Source organism: Apis laboriosa, unplaced genomic scaffold (genome assembly GCF_014066325.1).
Source record: "Apis laboriosa isolate Shangri-la unplaced genomic scaffold, ASM1406632v1 scaffold47_cov149, whole genome shotgun sequence".
Taxonomy (NCBI): Eukaryota; Metazoa; Arthropoda; class Insecta; order Hymenoptera; family Apidae; genus Apis; species Apis laboriosa.
The window spans coordinates 1,281,374-1,293,680 of NW_025223437.1; the positions used below are offsets into that span (position 1 = coordinate 1,281,374).

At 42.7% G+C, this 12,307-nt stretch overlaps 1 protein-coding gene across 3 annotated transcripts in view; it reads right to left on the reverse strand.

Moving 5' to 3' along the window:
• Positions 1–12,307, reverse strand: part of LOC122716542 (discoidin domain-containing receptor 2-like) — a 141,482-nt gene that overhangs the window by 56,180 nt on the left and 72,995 nt on the right. For all 3 annotated transcript variants that reach the window (XM_043939725.1, XM_043939726.1, XM_043939723.1), the window contains exon 4: positions 2,532–2,763. In XM_043939725.1, coding sequence (XP_043795660.1) covers positions 2,532–2,763 — 232 coding nt within the window. The remainder of the gene's footprint in view (positions 1–2,531; positions 2,764–12,307) is intronic.

Consider the following 12,307-nt stretch of genomic DNA (forward strand, 5'->3'; position numbering starts at 1 on the left):
TTTTCAATCAACTCGGGATGTTACTCGATTTTCAGATGTTCAACCGGTTGTAATCGTTCAATTCACAGCGTAGGACGGACGGGCAGCTTCCTCGTCTCTTCTCGATAATTGGGAAGAAAGAGGGAGGGGGGTATATAACTCGATCGCGAATCAGTATAGAATAATCATGAGGCCACGAGGATGGAAGTTGCGTTCATCTTCGCGTGAGATCACAAGGAGTGGACACGTGACGGCGGTATAAGGCGTAGCCTCGTTTTCGTTGTAGGCCTCGTTGGCGCATTAGCGCCGGCGCAAGTGGCCCATCAATATTAATAAGGCTGCGAGTGGACACCGGGCGTAGACAGAGACGGATAGATCGAATTTGCCAAACGGAGACGATCTCCTCTCTCTCTCTCTCTCTCTCTATACGAAAGAAAATTCCACTTTGCATACTGGAAGTAAGAATTTTTCTCACGTGCAAAGTTTAATTATTTAATCCAATCTATCCATCTTCGAGACCTCGATCCTCGAGTTGATAGCTTTATATAAATAAATTCACGCTACCATTTTCTCCCTCTTTTTTTTTCTTCCCCAGAGAGGAAAATATCCTGTCAGATTCCTTTTTTTTCTTTCTCGTTACATGTAATCGCGTCACGAAAGCGAGCGAGATATCTGCTACAAATCACTACAATATTCGTAAGCGCGCTAATTTCTATCGAAGGTAGAAGAGGGTCGAAGCGTGGCGATCGTATCGGCGTGCAAATTAGACTTTACACGAAATCACGAGGTGGAACACGCGAGAGGTGGCTCGGAGAGACCGCGGTCCCTTGCCACGTTAAGTCCTGCCTCGCTTGGTCCATCAATATTAATAAGATCCGAGGCGAGCATCCATATCGAAGGAGGAGGAGGAGGAGGGGGAGGACGAGCAATTTGCCTGTCGGTCGGCTGTCCGAGCTTTTTTTCGTTTCATCTTTCGGGGGCGACGTATAATAATCGTTGCACGTCGGTAGCAACGTTAAATCGAGATTGGAATTCGTTCAATGTCACGTTTTTTTGGGATCGAGTTTGAAGTAATAGGCGCATCTATCGCTCGAGTCGAACACAGGGGAAGGTGGATAAGTTTGGCAAAAAAAAAAAAAATAGAAATAAAAATACTCGTTCGAATCATAACTCCTATATATATATCCCCCTCGAGCTATTTTCCAAAGGCGCTCTTAATAATTTTCCTTACGAGTCGCGCGAGTTTAATTTATCTTGAAGTTTATCGGGTTATTGACAGGTTTATGCGAGGCTTGATTGGCGAAACTTTGAAACTTGGTAAAAGATAAAACGATTGTCACTAGAATTTTCGTTTTATCCGTTCAATTATTCATTTTACCTATCTCTACCTATCCATTTGCAAATGATTATTTTTTCGAACAGGGAAAATAAAATTCTTCTCCTTCGAGAATTTCACAACTAAACCGTTGAAATAATAAGAGTGACGCGGGAAGCGAAGCGAAAAATCAATCCTGTCGCTCATTCCCCATTCCACTTTTAATTAATATATTACCTTAAAGTAGACTTGATTTCAAACTCATTGAGGATTAAGATTATTGTATATATATAAATAAACAGGGTTGTAAGAGAGGAAAAATCTAGGATTTCTTGTCGAAAAGTTGCAGTATTATTCACGGGCGAAACTCTGAAAGCTGAAAGACCGCGAGGCAGCATCAGCCTGTCCGAGAACAGGCCTCGACAAAGTGGCGCATCACCGGTACGAAATTAGCTTACGGATTCGCGATAAGCTGCTTACGTCCCGACCGGGATAATCCTTGGTCTTCGATTCTCGATCTCTCTGCTCTCTCCCTCCCATTTCGTTTCAAGAGCACCACCAGGAATAACAGAATCACGCGGCTTTAATCGGCACGGAATTATTATTTCAGGCCAATGACCAACCCCGCCGCCAATTCAGTTTCGACTATTCTGGGCGCAGCTGCCGCCGATCGGCGGCGAGCAGATGCGCGTATCGTTCTTCATAAATCACGATATCGTGAACCGTTTTTTATCAATCTCGCTCGTCACTGTTACGCTGCTTCCTCGAAACGTTTATTCGCATCGATATTGCGAAAGACCGTTTCTAACTATATTATAATATTGTATCGATGATGACTGATTAAATAACAATAATCGTAATGGACGATTGTTTGTCTTCGACGAAAACGGGTCGACAAAGATTCGCATTAATTTTAAACAATTTGAACGAGTTCTTATTTAAATTCGTAAGAAACGTCCCTCAAACATCGCGAAATATATATATAAAACTGAAATTTACACGTATCGTTTATATATACGAATTATTTCTCCACGTTATCCCTACGTTTTAAATACACCCGCTACTTGTCACACCCACACAGACGCGCACACACTCTGTACGCTCGGACACGAATTGGAATTTAAACGTCGGTCCGGTCGATTCGATCCGAGATAGGTCCGAGGAAGTCGAGGAAAGGAAGATCGAGGCCGGCGGTGAATTAGTTAATGGAATTCGAGCGAGATAAGGCAGCACTCACCTCTTTCCCTTTGATATCTCTGTATCGGACCCACTTGCCCAGACGCGGTCGCCAGTACTCGAGGAGATACGCCTCTGCATACTCGACACCGAGACCGTTCCCGAACCGACCTTGCGTGGCGGTAGCCGTGATCAAGTGAACCGTATGAAGGTCGATCTCCAACCATTCCCGGGCTTCTTGGGTGATCTGATTCTTGGGACACCAAGCGCCACCGAGGTTCTCCGCTTTTAATCTGGAACAAGAACAAGTTCTTTTTTTCTTTTCTTTTTTTTTTTTTTTCTCGATTCGAACAATCTATCCCTCGTATTCTCGCGTAATTATAATCGTAACGATATTTATATTTGGAGTTTAATTATGTAATTTCATTCGAGATGGGGCGAAAGAGTGGAGAGTGAAGGGGAATGAGAAGTTTGAAATCTTAACGTCTTTTATGACGCTCGATGAATGAAAAAAGTTTTCCAATTCTCGCGAATTTTATTTACTTCTTTCTTTTTTTCAAATATATTCGTATCGTTTTCCTTTTTTTTTTTTTTTATTTTTATTCAGAACAGATATTGATCTTCGCGGGCGTCCAATGGGATTTATTCCAATCAACGCAGCGATCCGCGATATTCGTATCGATTACAACAATACTCTACCAGAACCGAAGCGATCCGTGATACTTTTTTTAAGGTTCGTTTGAGAGCGAAAAATCGTCGAGAGAATATTCCTTCACGAGCGAATAACTCTCAACGCGATGTGCATCCCATTAACGAACGATAATTTCTCCAAATCAATTTTCTTTCCTAGCGAATCTTTTTACTTTTCAACGCTCGCTTATTCTTCGCTTCCTTAAACGTTTCAAATATTTTCTCGAACCATCCTTTGTTCATTTGCACATTTCATCCTCGCGATCTCGTATCTTATCCTTTTACTAGATCAACACAAAGGTGTTGTGCAAAGGGGAAAGAAGGGTTAAAGGAAACGTATATATATATATATATATAATCGCGGAGGAGGAGGAGAGAGAGGGAGGATCGTAACTCCAGGCACGTTCCAAGAAGTTTCCAAGGGGGTAATCGGACGCGGCATTCTTAGCAAGATTCCGCCAACTTCGACATCTCGACCTTCCACCTTCTCCCCCTCCTCCACCGAGGACCGCATTCCTATTTTTCACCTCACCCTTTCAATACTTCTCCCGCAACGTAACGAATTAATTAAACGCCAAGATATCTAACGATCCTTTCCCCGCTCCGTTTCCCCGGACTAAATTCCGATATCGGCCCACGCTCGTTGCCCTCAACTTTTAATACTTTCGTTATTCCAATAATAAATTTGAAACCGACCTAACTTCTCCTTCAGACCTTCTTGCGCGTTAAATACACTCTTGAGGCGACGAGGAGAGCAGAAGAGGGAGGAAGAAAGGGAGAAAGAGAGAGAGAGAAAGAGAGAGGGCAAAAAAGAAGGGAACAAAAAACACGAGTTTAACTACTTAATGGGGCCGAGCAGATACCCGGGAGAAGTGTATAAGTGATACTTGGAAAGTTTGAAAATCACCTTTGTCACGTGAACCCCTTAACCGCGACAAAAAAACGTATCCCATATTTTTCCCATAAACCGACGTAACAAACACTTTCGCACGGGGCGAAACTTTTCTTTGCCCGGGGAGAAGGAGGAGGAGGAGGGACGTTTTCAATGTTTTTTAAAAAACTTGAAAATATTCGCGTCGTATCGTTTTTCTTCCCCCCTTCCGTCCGAGGGCAATTTCAATCGTCATTAAAAAAAAACAAACAGCGTTGCGAGGCTCATTTGGGATTAAAAACGAGCAGAATAATCATAACGACGTGAAATCTTAGTACCCTTCCCGGGATCCGCTAATTTCGGTCACGATTTCAACCGTATTTTCCGCCTTGTCTCTATATCTTTCTCTCTCTCTGTTACGTATAATTAACAGCAATAACGAAAGGCAATAAAGATAATTAAATTAAATTTCGAAAGTAGCAGGAACGTAAAACGTATAAATGGATCCTTTCTCTCTTATTTTTCTATAAATATATATATATATATATATATATATATGTTTTCCATCGAATAAATATTTCCATTCGAGCCATAGCTCGAAAATTGAAATTATATATATATATACATATACAAAGAACGATAATAACAAACAGCGCTTGTTGTTTACATCTCTATTTCATAAAGAACGAAAGATTCAAATTAATTTCGCTAATTAACGCTTCGAACTCCAATTATAATAATTGGAAAGCTAGGAAGGAGGGAAGCTAAATACATCAAAACGCCAAATCCTTCCCGAGATAAGCAAACCCTTAAAAACCAGTGACAATAAAAATTATTACCTCGTGAAATCGAAGGATGGACAACGCGAAGGATGAGTAACCCGAGAACCTGCCATTACGTGTCAACAACTCTAAGAAACAAAGCATCTCGACGACTTTGCCAGTCGACTCATCCACGGAAACCTCGATGCACACACACACACACACACATGTACACACACCGACGGTGAATCGAAGGCGCAAGCTGGCCATTTAATATGTCCAGGCCGTGGTTCGGTTTTAATCTTCGGAGAACGGGAGGAGGGAGGGAAAGCAAGGAGGAGGCCGCATCATGCTCGTGCAACCGGCATGAATAAAAGATGAGGCGCGAAGCGCCTTTCCTAATTGCGTGGACCGTTTAAATGCTCGGCTAAGAGGGAAGCTCGTATCGCGATATGTATATACTATATATATACGTATAATAACCTGTGTCGGTATATCCTTTCGGAAGGTGAGAGGCGAGACCAGGACGGGGGAGGGGGAGGCAGGACAACGAGGACGACATCTTCGAGGAAGGAGGAGGAGGAGGAGAAGGGAGGGAGCACTCGAGGGTTCGTGCCGGTAACCGTGCATTATTCTTCATTACAGGAATATTTTGGAGGCGTGCCTTAACGACGTGTACGTACCTACCACGATATTTGCCCTGTCCTTAATTGTCGCCGACCCGGACGCGGCGCCACTTACCGTTACGACTCGCGATAATTCGGTCTTTTTGGGAGAAGAAGAGGGAGGGAGGGGTGCCGTCGTTCGCGAAATTTCGTCGATGTAATTAATATAGGATTTTTAGATGGAATCCTAGCCGTTCAGTTCGCTTCAATTAACGGTTCGTTCCCTTCGAAAATGCAAATCGGGTATTCGGGTTTTATATATTCGTTTTCGATGGAACATATCGGAGAATGGACGTTAAGTTTAATTTTTTTCGCTCGACAAAGTATTCGTGATATGTTTCTGGTTCGATAAGAATAAAGACACATCGTATCGATTTATCGGTGTAAATATGTGTGTAAACTCTGTGTGTAAATATGTGTGTATAATAACTTCCGTGTAACTGGGAGTCGATTTCGAAACGCGTGACGAGAAAGAATCGAAGAAATGAGATGTCTGAATCGATAGTAATCGTATCCGGCTACGCACGATCTATCAGGCGTCTAAAATGTAATCCAACCCATCGCGCGTTATAAAATATCGGGGCGTAAACGATCGGGACGCTTTCGTTCCTCTCGATATCTCGACACCCAGCCATCTAACCGTCAATCCAACTTGACTAACTACTTACGATCGCTCGTTCGCGTGGCAAAAGTAACGACCACGCTCCTCCATCGCTTCTCCTTTCTTTTCCATCCATCGAAGGGAGTCCGGTTTATCGTAAACTCGTTTCACCGCTCGTCGTCCTCTTCGAGGGAAACGTCGCCCCGTTTATTACTCGCGAGCTAATTCGCCAAATTAATGCGCGCTCGATTCTTCACTTTTATCACTGCCTTTCCCGATCTATTATTATCGCGCCTGTACAAACACCTCCTTTTTTTCCCTCTGTCGAATTGGAGGGTATCGTATCGCTTCCTTATCATTTTCGCGTTACCCGTTTGCTATAAACGCAGATCGTATTCGACGCGAAATACGATCGAGGCAGAAACGGCAACGTCTCTCCTCGAGCACCGAGCTTTAAATGACACGCGTGCCTCGAAATTCTTACGACAATTCTTGTTTCGAAAATTAAAGTGGAAGGGGTACGAATATAAACACTCTAATATTTATATTCCGAAACTAAAGTGGAAGGGATACGAATATAAACGCTCTAATATTTATATTCCGAAACTAAAGTTGAAATAGTACGAATATAAACACGTTAATATTTATATTTCCAAATTGAGTATAACGCTCGAAATCGCAACCGAATCCTTCTCGTTTCCTCGTAAAAAACTCGTAAAACTTCTTCACGTTTCCTCTCCGCGCATTTTATATTTATTGCTCACGTTTGCGACTAATGATCGTGGTTCTCGGCCATCGAGTCGAGAAACGATAACGCGCCGACGATATTCTCGCGGGGGAATAATCTCGTCTGATTTCGCGAGATTCACAAGATTTACGCGTTGCAACCGTGCGTTTATGCCACCAGGCTCGGACCTGGTCGATCGTTGGAACGAGGAGGCGCACCTAGCAGATATACGCGCGCGAATTATATTCCGCCGATGGAATATAATGGGAAAAGGCGTGGGTCGGTTTTACGGTCGAAGCGTTAATTCTGTCCACGTCTTCCGGTGGGATCGCGCCGATTACGGCTCGCGCACTTAATTGATACCGTTCGGCATTAACGGACTAATTGATACGGGCCACGGTGTACGTGGATGTCGTGTAACCGAGATGTGGCCACGGTTAACGTGAGTTACGATTCACGGCCTCTCTGGAACGTGTATGCAAATGTATATAGATGTTAAGAACATTGAATCGCGCCATGTTTACGACGCGGTTTAAGACATGTTTGTTCTCAATGTACACGGGGTTCGCGTTACTTCGTGTTCGAAACTTGCTTTCCGATACTTCTTGAGATTTATCGTTAAAAAGATAGTTATCGTTAATTTACATGTCGTCCATATTTATTTATTTTTTTTTTTTTCTGATTTAAACACGTTCTTTGGATTTTCGTTTTGGAATATATCGTATATTTGTACGTACTTTTCACGCGTATTTCTATCTTCTTTTTTTCTGGCATTTGTCGCGAAACGACGATATCTGTATCTAAGATCTCGATGCGTTAGCGTGGGCATAGAATCCAGAGAATTCTAATGTATCGATATAAAACGTAAAAATTTTTTCTACTTCTCGTAATACGCGTAGGCTAATTACGATTCGTAACGATAGTTTATTTTATAAATGTAATTGTATACGAATAAAAGCTAGACATATTAGCATGATTATTCTAACATAATTTCAAATAAATAAAAGTAATTTTTACCTCTTTGAATATTACAGTTTTTCTATTACTACGTAGCGTCGACAAAGCGAAGTGGAAAATAGACGATCCTTGTCCCCGCGATATTGTGAATATACGCAGATTTTTTTCGACGTTTTCGAACAAGAATTATTAGATAAGATGACTAACGTGGCGATATCGCACGCCCATGTTCGTTGCTATCAAAAAATAGAAATATTAATCCTCGAAATATCATATGATTGCGAAACGCTTTCACGAGGATGGTGAAAGCGATAACCACGCTACGTTCACCCATTCCCCTTTCCATCGTTCCACCGTCCGTCCGTTTCCACCAGACATTTAACCCGCGTTACGTCCGTCTACGCAGCCTACACGTGCCATTTAAACCGACTTTTTTTGCCTCGAAGGAGGCGTGGAACGGCGTGTGTGGTCTCTCTCTCTCTCGCGAAAAACGACGACCGCCTGTGTTTCTGGACAAGGGACGAGCTTAAACTTCCCATCGCTCGTTACAACCGCTTCGCGGTTTATTCTCGTTGGCAAATTAGCCAACGCGCTCGCCTCTCTCCTTATCTTTTTTTCACGGAAAGTCGTAACGTTCGTGTTAACCCAAACCGTGGAAACGAACGTTGACCAAAGATTCGGTCACATTTGAGAGGAACGAAGAGAAGGAAGAAGGAAAGAGAGAGAGAGAGAGAGGGATCTGTAATTCTAAAAATTTCGAGCTCACCGTTGAACCGTAAATTTACCACCACCGTCCTCGCAACACGCGAAGTTCATTCTCGCAGTCGGATCGTTCCTTCGCTGATTTTCCTCCGCTGGATACGTACGTAATTTTTAATTCTCCCCGTTCAATCTCTCGCGATCTTTGTTCCTCGGGATGTTGGAAAATGGTTTATATGGTTTTTCTCACAAGTAGATGAATATCGACCGAGTAAAATTCAAATCTGTCGCGTAGCTTTCGCCTTTAAAAATTGGATCAAATAATATCAAGAGTTCAAGAGCGCGAAGCTTTTAAATTCTTTAAACGCTTTTTCATTTAGTGTAAAGGATAATTATTAATTTCATCCTTGTCGAATTTTTTTCTCGTGCCTCTCGTGTCTCATTGATCTATCTCATATTGCAGACGAGCGATTTCTGGAAAAAACTTATATTCGATTCAGATAGAACAAAAAGAGATTTTTAATTTAATCGCACTTAACGACAAAGAAATTGTCAAAAATTCTGATCCATATCGCTACGTAATATACAGTTAATCGTTATATTACTCTCGTGTTTCCGAGTTAAGCATAATAACAACTATCAAGTACAATAATTGGAGATAGCTAGTCGATTAGGTTAAAGCTGTAGTGTGACCATGTTCCTGCAATTATCACGCGTCTCCTATTCTCGCTGCTTTCGCCGATGCTTCGCTGCCCTCGAATGCGTCTCTCTCTACAATCGCTATTACGCACTCTAACGACCTTCCATTCTCGAAACTTTCCATCTTTCCGTGGCGATTCAACGACGACGAACAATCCCGAATTTTGTTACAATCTTTATCATCGCGCTCTCCTACTTTTATTTTTTCGTTTCTCTCGTTTAAATCACACGCGATTACGATTACGATACGCTTTCCTATCGCGCGATCGTATTCCCCTTTCCTCGATCGAAACGGTGCTTCATCGAAGGAAATTTCCCTAGTCTATTTACCATGCTTCTTCGTTATTCGAAACGATCTCGAAATTAAACGATATCGAAGGCACGATCGAAGGTAAGTTTACGAGCGGCGAGATCGAGGGAGCAATAAACGTAAATCGGCGATATCCACTCGAGAGCGGGAACTCTATCTCTTCAAAGGTCCGCGTTTCGCGTTTCGCATCTCCCTCGCGAAATCAACGAGGCGATACTTGGAAAACGAATTATCGCGCCACCTTGTTTCATCCCGCCCCGCCCTCGGATCTTCTTCGCGTTCGCTTCGAGGAATATCAGGGGAGAATATCGAGATTCGTTCCTTCGGATTCGATGCGGTCGACACCCGTGCAAATTGAATTCCGCTTTTCGATTCTCCGCGTTGTCGTCGAGGAACGATCGATTCGGCCAACAACCGATTCTTTTTACGAATTATACGCTGTCCTCCCGTGTTTCCTTTCTCGAGAAATTTTCCATCTTCACCGCTCCATGGACGACGGACCAGAGGAACGAATATATATATATATATATATATATCGAATCTTTTCGCGATTTTATCAGATGCCTCGATATTTTATGGAAGCTTTTTTACAGAAGGGACGAACAATGGATCCACACCCTTTAACCCGGCACGAGCAAGATCGAAAATGGGATTCACCCGAGGAGACGAGGTTGGTAATCGACCGGTTGAGTGTAAAGCTGGCTTACACACCTTATCTTCGCTTTCTAAATTACAGCGTGTCGAGTAATGAAACTGCTCGAAACCCATTCGCTGCAATTTTATCGCGCGCTCGTTCCTCGTCACGCGTCTGTACGCGCATCGGTCCCCGCTGCTATTATTCCTATCGTATCGTGTCGTGTCGCGTTCCACCACGAGTTTCATTTTTATACGGCTCGCGATCGAACGGAAAAGCGAGGTATCGGTGGAAAACTGTTTTCGCTGGGAGGGTCGTCTAGGAAAATATTCCTTCCTTCAAAGGGGACACCTCGATACGATTAATTTCTCACCCTCTTTTATCGCTTCGTGGACGTGGAGGACGAGAGGGAGAATAGTTTTTTTCTTTCTTTCTTTTTTTTTTTTTTAATTCGAAACGGAAAAGTATTTGGATGATCTGGGGATTATACGAGGCTTTTAATTCAATATGATAATTTATGTAACTTTCCGTAAAAAAAAAATTTGAGATTCTAGAGAATTTTTAAATTTGTTGATTCTTTCAGGCATACATCTTTAGAATTAAAAATTGTTATTAATTTAAGAGATAGGATATTTAATCAACAGTATCTAGTTACTTCAAAGTGAAAATCGAAAAATATTCGAAAAGCATGCTAAAAAATAACTTTTATTAAAAAAAAAATTATTCGCGAATTTCCTTTCTCTTCGTAAAATACGCATTTGTGCACGTTTTAAAAAAAGTGCGTTTTCCAGAATATCGAGTAGAAAGAAGGAGAAAAAGAATGTCCCATCGAAAGGTCGAAAAAGCCAGCAATTGGCGCGTTTTCATCTCGTTCGCGAGTATAAGAATAATAATAAACACGAAGTTTTACGAGTTTTTACGAGTTAAACGAGCCATCGAATCGCGTTCTCCAATTTTTTTTTCCCTCCTCCCCCAAACTGCATTCACCTCCTCTCCTCGGGCTAATTCCAATTGAATTTGCCCGCCGAATCGGTCGCGACTTTGCCTTTTGACTTTTCAATCCCCGGCGCAATTTCTCCCCGGGAACGGAGGAGTCTTCTTGTACACCAGTCTTCTCTTACCAGCATCTTAATTGCGCCCATTCTGGAAATACCGTTGAACGAGAATACGGCAAGAAAAGGGAAACAGAGAGAGGGAGAGGGAAAGAGAGAGGGAAGACGCGCGAAAGGGAGGACGATTCTCAAGGAGAGGAGCAGCCGCTTCTCTTACGAAAATTGTTGTGTTGTGGGCGCGTTTCATGTGGAAAACGATCGTTTCACGCTTCTTCTCTCTCAGATTTCTCCCTTCCCCAGGACTTCTCCTTTCAACGGGAGAGAAAGAGAGAGAAATTCGAGGGAGGGAAAACTTCCATTCTCTCTCCCTTTTCTCCACTCTTTCTCGTTTCTCCATTCTTTCTTTCCACGCTCGCGCTTCATCCCGCGCGGAAAAGCGTCTTTGGGGATTGGCCGATCGATCAGCCCTCCTCGGCTCAAATTAAATTATCGCGCCACCGCATTTTCAACGGCCGGTCCTTAACATATGAGGGTGAACGAATAAACGTTCCAATTAAATTACACCGTGTTTGACGCCAACTTTTCGATCCTGTCCGAGGCAATTCCTCTTTTTTTTCTTTCTTTCTTTTTCAATCCTTCATTCGTATATATATATAGACCCGTGTCGCCATTGCGAAACACGGTCGATCGACACGGATTTATCGCCACTTCGACACGTTCCAAGCTTCGACCTATCTATTTTTGGCATTTTCAACGCTGTTCCCATCTCAGCTGCGTCTCTCTCTTCCTCTCTCTCTTTCTCTCTTTCTCTCCATTCTGAGTTGATCTTTAACCTTCTTCGAAATGCTATGCTCCGCTCTCTCAAATTTCCAAACGGCTTTCCAAGGTTGACCAGGTTGTCCCTGGTGGCATATACATCGATATACTCACACGCTGGATCTTAATTGAAACGTTTCGCTTTCCTGATCCACGAGTCTTTTCTTTCCTTCCCCTTCGACGCGTACAAGTGGAAACGACGCGTTTGCTTCCATATCTCGATGTGACGCGATTCGTGCACTTCGACTATCTCTCTCGAAACTATCACTATATTCTCTCGATTTGAATTGAAACATCAATCAATTATATATATATATATCCAGAATACCTCTATCTAAGACAGAAAATCCCTCAT